At 43.8% G+C, this 6,705-nt stretch overlaps 2 protein-coding genes across 6 annotated transcripts in view; one reads left to right on the forward strand and one right to left on the reverse strand.

Annotated features, from left to right (window-relative positions):
* The window catches only part of TCERG1 (transcription elongation regulator 1), a 59,079-nt gene extending 57,850 nt beyond the window's left edge, over positions 1–1,229 (forward strand). For 2 of the 5 annotated variants that reach the window (XM_028527158.2, XM_036014335.1), the window contains one exon: positions 162–472. In XM_028527158.2, coding sequence (XP_028382959.1) covers positions 162–363 — 202 coding nt within the window. In that variant the 3' untranslated portion in view covers positions 364–472. Of the gene's footprint in view, positions 1–161 lie in introns of all 5 variants that reach the window. The other 3 variants (XR_004900497.1, XM_028527157.2, XM_028527159.2) reach the window with 3 other exon arrangements.
* GPR151 (G protein-coupled receptor 151) lies at positions 673–5,983 on the reverse strand. The gene has a single exon (XM_028527160.2). It carries the CDS (start codon positions 5,682–5,684, stop codon positions 4,443–4,445), a length of 1,242 nt encoding a protein of 413 aa, XP_028382961.1. The 5' UTR covers positions 5,685–5,983; the 3' UTR covers positions 673–4,442.
* Positions 5,984–6,705: the final 722 nt, after the last annotated feature.

Raw genomic sequence — 6,705 nt, forward strand, 5'->3', positions numbered from 1 at the left:
AGTCTTTGCTGAGGTGACTTACAAAGGTGACCACTGCAGTGAAATTTTTCTTAAAAAAAAAAATGGAAACACAATTAGGAACTAGATGGACATTTCCAGCTCATAACTGAAAGACCTATGAACAGCAGTCAGTAATTCTTGGACTTCTTTTCTTATTTCAGATCCAAAAAGCTCATCCAGGAATCTGATCAGCACCTGAAAGACGTAGAGAAAATTTTGCAGAACGACAAACGGTATCTGGTACTAGACTGTGTGCCAGAGGAGAGGCGGAAACTGATCGTGGCCTACGTGGATGACCTCGACCGCCGGGGCCCTCCCCCGCCTCCCACTGCGTCCGAGCCCACCAGACGGTCAACGAAATAATTCTGCACACTCTGCCACAGGGGTATCTATTCATTCAAAATGCTTGCATGAGCCAACTTTCAGGTTTTTACATGTATGTGCATTAGTCAAACTATTGCAAAACCATCTGCTGAACAGGAGGAGGAGCATTCGTGAACAGTTGCTGACAGAGAACACTTGGAAATATTTATGCTTTTCTTTGTGTGGCATGACTGACATACATACTCAAATGTAGGCTGTCTCTAGTAAGTCTCCAATCTTGAAGCTAAAAATCATCCTTTTATGAGGTGTGGAAGTCAGTGACTTTTGGTGACATTCTTTCTAGCAGTGTTATACATTGAAGACATAGGAGCATTTGTGGTTTGAACTTGCAAGATACAAATATACCACAGACTCCAAGAAAACCTAAGTTGGGGTTTGGTTTGTTTTGATTTTGTTTTTTAAAGCGGGTAAAAGAGAAAACACTGAAAATTGAATTCTTTTCTTCCAGAGGTTAAGATTATTATAATGGACATACTTTTACCTTTGTCTGTAAAGAACACTTTAGTTTTATTTGTTCACTTACGTGCTTTGATTATCCCCTCTGAATTGTAGGCCAAGTCTTGTTTAGCATAAGAGAAGATTTATTTAGTAATTTCTTCTCAGGTGTGGAACCACAGTCATAATTTAACATGTTGGCCAGAAGAGAGAACTGCTGGTTAAACATGCTCACTGTTCAGTGATCTCTATCAATATTCTGGATTAGACAGCAGATTACCTTTCTGGGTGTTCCCTGTAAACTATACTCCTGTTTGAATGTTAAACTTTTGTTTCTAAAGTTTAATTTTAAGATGTTTGAATGTTCAGTTTATGTATTTGAACTACAATAAACCAACCCTTTTTATATATGTGGATTGTATATGATTATGCTACATAGTTTATAAAAACTTCTTTTAAACCTGTTCTTAGAAGCAGCAGCAAATGTAATTTGGTACAAAAAAAAAGTTGACTTTAAGTCTTGAATATCACATAGTTTTGAAAGGCTTGACTGGACTAAATTATTTGCAGTACAAAAGGGATGGGATGTGTAAAGAACCATTTTGGTGCTCAGTCTCTTAGCTGTTTTTTGTTTTCTTGTTTTTGCCTTTTACATTAACACTGACAGTTAATGCTGCTTTCTTTGTTTTGGCATCCTTTCGAGGTGTCATGCACACCGTGCCGTGGAACTTACCCTTTAATCCCCAGTTGTTCTTTGTAGCTTTACCTCCCCAGTTTAGAAAGATCCTTCTATTTCATTCCTTCATAGGTTTCTAGTTTCAGTACCCCATAAAGAAAATGTTTAGAAAAATAAATGTCAATAGGATAGTCTATTTTCTCTGTTAATCTTACACAAATTGTGATTGTAACAAAACCTAAAAAGAGGGAATACCACCAGATCTGTCACGTGCACAGATACACACCACCCACATACACAAACACGTTCACATCTCTGTTACTGAGTGCTCAGCTTAAATACGCGATATGCCTCAGAACTCGGGTGAACTCTGTATGGGGTGACCTGGACGTGATTGCTTCACTAAGGCCTTAACCTGTACAACTGCTAGTCAGCAGGGTTGTTTCCTTCTTTTCCCCCTTCTCTGTTTTTAAAGTTTATTTATATAAATTCATTGAATGATTCTTACGTCTTATGAGGAGTGAAATGGAAGTGTTTGACAAAAGGAACACAACTGTCACAGAAACATGACTGTCTCGCAAAGGGGGAGCTTCTGGAGCAGTCGGTTCTTTTGAGTCCCACGTGGTGCCGTGTGCCCGTTCACGGCATTCCCTTGCTCGCAGTAGAGACGTGGGGAGAAAATGGTTTGGAGATTCCGGGTTTCCTGCTGTTACTACAAAGTATTTGGGGTTGATGGCTCATGCAAGTTGCAGATCACACTCTTTTCATGCAGATTTCTTTAGGAGATCAGGTTGTGACTCTGTGCATCCAGCTTTTAATGAAAGGGTTGTTGAAATTACACTGTTTCAGTCCTGCGTCTTGATTTGCTGCTTATCAGCAGACACTTGACAAATCAATGAGTCAGTTTCCGGGACCTCCGCACAAAGCCTCCTTGTGCCAAACGATGATTTTGAAAGGAGCATTCAAGACAGACTTGACTTCTCCAAAACTGTCTGAAGCGAAACAGTTTTTATTTGTTTGTAAGTTAAGAGATCAAACACTGGAATCTTGCATCCTACATTTACTATATGTAATATACATAAAAACCTTTAATTCAAATAGTTCATCACAGACAGGTGTTAAAGGTAATCCCTTTGTGTAACAACTATCTTATCACAAAAACAGTATTTTGGATACTCCGGTTAAATTGTACTTTATGTGATCATGTGAGCCTCAGAATAAAATTTGTAATGAACTGAGTTAAAACAGCCCCTATCTTCTGTGTTAAACAAACCATGACCATTTGTAAAAATAAAAACCCTAACATCCAGACTGAACATTTTTTTAAAAATTCCATCCACAGCAATTTTATATTTTAAATTATTCATCACTTGCCTTAAAGACAATTTTTCTCCCCTGAGAGAATCCTTCAGTGAAAATACCTCAGAAGTTCCACTGCAGAGTAATTGAGAACCATGGATAAATGTCCTTATTATATGTTACAGGGAAAGAAATATATCATAATCATGTTTATGGGAGGTGCTTTAACTTGCTATAAAATGAACAGTTACTGCCTATTCAAGTTATACTGGTAATATGTTTAGGAACACAGAATTGGATTTTATTGCTTCCCTTTCTACATTGCCCATCCCCCTTTTTCTCTTGCTACTTGTAATTGTATCACTTAAAACCTCAAACCTCTGAGGGCTTTTAAAAGTTGAGTGGGGTTCAAGTTCAACGTTAAGGTTACATTTAATGCTACCTAACAAGAAAGTTCATTTGTATCCCCCTTTTGTAATTAATTATATTTGATGTTTGCCTTCGGTAATGAATGCCTGTATCATTAGCCATAGGTTATAGTTTATCTTGAGAGAAAGGAGATACTGGGAGGAGCAGACTCATTTCAGCTTGTGGGAGAGCTGAACACAGCTCTTCCCCAAACACAGTTCTCCCAAACACAGGAGACAGAAGGGTAGTTTTTTAGGTTCTCTTTCCATGTCAGAATAGAGAATGTCACGCATGGTAAGCTGCTCAGATCCTTAGAAACTGAAGACTCACTGAGGTGGCATTAAAGAGCTCAGTGAAGCAGCTTTCGGCATAAGGCAAAGTTTGAATTTACTAAAACTTGGCCCAAATAAGCTGTGATTTGAAATTAGCCCAGAACTAGAATAAGGTGATATTTCTTATTCTGCCATCTTCAGTCCTACACATTCTGTGGAGATTTTCATCAAGTCAATTTACTTATTTTAAGCAAAAGAAGATGGCTCAATTGAAATGTATTCATTACTATGTTAAAGATAAAAAACCTCAGCCCTGGCTGATGTGACTCAGTAGATTGAAAGCCAGCCTGTGAACCAGGGGGTCACGGGTTCAATTTCTGGTCAGGCACATGCCTGGGTTTCAGCCATGCCTGGGCACATGCCAGGGTCCCCAGTAGGGGGCGCACGAGAGGCAACCACACACTAATGTTTCTCTCCTTCCCTCCCCCTCTCTAAAAATAATTAAAATCTTTAAACAAATAACCTCATTGTGTGGACATAGATTTTGAGCTTTGGTTATGTGGAATAAAGTTTGATAGATAAAGTCAAGGCTAGCAGGCTCAGGAAGAAGCTAAAGGTAAGAGGGTTCAGCTTCTGACAATAAGCTCCACTCCAGCCGGTACATACAGGGCAAAGAGCAGCCCATGGAACAGCCACTGTGAACAAGGACGGACTAGCCCGGCTTGAGTGCCTGTGGCACGAACATATAGCGCAGCCCTTTGGGCAGCCTGGTTTTAATTCTGAAACACAATCACTGCTCCTGATGTGACATTCTACTTACCAAATTGCACATTTTGAAAATGCAGGCTCTGAAGCAAGTTTTGTAACTCCTAAAGGGAATGATTTTGTTGTACATGATAACGTCAGCCACATTTGATAAGCAGCAATACAATAACAATAATCACAATTTGTTTTGCTCTGAAACTTAATTACTTAGCACACCCTCCTGTCTCTTGATCTTCGTGTTCCCAGGGAACAGGGTCATTGTCTTGCACACAAGGGGCCGTGTCCCTCTCGTGCCAAAACTGCTCTACGTCGGGGAGGACGGGGATCTCTGCCTTCCCACTTCCCTCTCTTTCTGGGATGGATACTGGGGACTCGGGGGAGGGCACGTGGTCGGGAAAGACCTCTGAGGGACCAGCTGGTGCTTCCTGGGACTCGGAGACAGCCAGATGCTTTTTGGTTATCATCCATTTCCATAAGTCTTTCAAGACGTCCTTGGACTCCTCCGACATCGCTAGAAAAATGAGAGGATTTGCTGAGGAGATGGAGAACGTCAGGACTTGAGACAGGGCTACGAAACCTTGTGGTGGGGCCAGGCCTCCGGCCCTCAGGTGCCACACCCACAGCCACGCTACCCACCCAGGGAGCCACAGCACAGCAGAGGTGACGGCGATGCTCACCAGCATCCCTGTGAGCTGCTTCGAGCGCCTCTGGTTTCTAAGATTTTGAGTCTTAGTTCCTCGTTTTTGACACTGGCCATAAGCTCTCCAGAAATAAAAGCTGGCGAAGAGGAACGGGAGGCAAAATACTAGGAGAGGGTAGAGCTTCCCAAACATTGACATGAGCTCTTCGGCCACGGTGGGCACGTCCACAAGGCACATTTCCACACCTGCGTGAAGCCTGGTGGTGCTAAAGAAGCATTCTGGCAGGGACAGCAGGCTAGCCACAGCCCAGATGGCCACCAGCACTGACCAGATGGTACAGCTGGGGATACTTACTTGCTTGGCCGGGTCACTTGCATACATGAAGCATCCTTTGGCCACTGCAACGATGGTCAGGCTCTTGGCTGCCATGCACGTGTGGATGAACCAGTCGGAGGATTTGCAGACAAACCAGCCTAGATCCCAAACACCTCTGGAGTATGCTGTAGCTCGAAGAGGTGCAGAAAACAGCAGGAGAGAGAGGTCCGCCAGGCTGAGGTTCAGAATCAGGGAGTGGATCAGGGACGGCTTTCCTTTCCAGGCGCTGTGAAGAAGGATGCCAATCACGCACAGGTTCCCCACGAAGCCCACCAGGCAGACAGCCACCAAGAGAGCTGGGACCACAGTCCTCCAGTCCTTGGAGTCAGAGGGTAGGTACCCTCCAGCAAAGTGGAGGTGAGCAAGGGACACGTTCATGGTGCTGGAGTTGGAGGCTGCAAAGGTGGCTGCCAGAATCGCCTTTTCCATCCTACCTCCTTCCAGGGGTCAGCCTTTTTGTCTTTTTCGCCTTGGCTGTTTTGCATAGGAAGGAAATACACTGTCTTCAGTGTCAAACACCACCGCTGGACCGTCCCCTTGCCTATTTTCTGAGAGCAGAATGTGGAAGGAGGTCAACTGCTAAGCTCTTCTCAGCTGCACGGAAAATCCATGGACTGCACTGAAGGACAGGCAGCAGGGGCACATGGTTGCTGCTCATTAGCAAGTCTAATATCAAAGTGTCAGCCCCATGGAGAAAAAAACCAATATGCCCATAAATGATAAATGAGGAGAGCATAACATGTAAGTGGGTTAGGTTCCTGGGGGGTCAGCAGAGCCAGTCAAGGCAATTATTTTCAACCAGCTATTTCTGAAATCTTGACTGCAGTCTGTAATTCAGTAAACACCACATCCTGGAAACTTAGGCACCAGAATCACCCCGGGAGTTTGATTCAGCGGAGCTGGTGTAGGTTACCGCACATCCCTTTGCTCTTAGAATGCTGAGCAGCCCTTCAGTAGAGGGAGTATTCTGTTCTGAGACTGATTGAAAAAAAAAATGATGGAACCAGGGAGAGAGTGTAGCTTAGAAGGACCAAGCCCCAAAGGACAGTGCTGGGTAGGAAGGGAGGGCAGATGAGGGCTGCAGGGAGAAGGGGAGGCGTGGAACGCTGGGACTCAGAATTTGCTGCCCTTGACGCCCGGCGTCCCTGGCTCAGACGTGGGCCCCCACACTCACACTAAGACCCCAGCAACGGGACAGCCACCACCCCAAATGCCTCGGCTGGGTCCCAGGCTGCTGCTCCTGATAGGGACACGGCCCATAGTGATAATGGCAACAGGTAGCTCCTGGAAACTCAGAAGCACTGATAAAACAATGGCAAATCTCAGCTGTAGTCATTTTTTTTTTTTAAATTTCAAGTTACAGGAGCCTCAGCCTCCTTAATTTTCAAAAGACCCCAGACAAAGCAAATTGGTAGCCAAGCTTTTAAGTGGCTTCTGATCAAAGCAGAGC

Source organism: Phyllostomus discolor, chromosome 13 (genome assembly GCF_004126475.2).
Source record: "Phyllostomus discolor isolate MPI-MPIP mPhyDis1 chromosome 13, mPhyDis1.pri.v3, whole genome shotgun sequence".
Lineage (NCBI taxonomy): Eukaryota > Metazoa > Chordata > Mammalia > Chiroptera > Phyllostomidae > Phyllostomus > Phyllostomus discolor.

What these genes read in the sequence shown, in the direction of transcription:
- GPR151 (XM_028527160.2), bottom strand. Translation starts at nt 5,684, where the DNA reads ATGGAAAAGGCGATTCTGGCAGCCACCTTTGCAGCCTCCAACTCCAGC.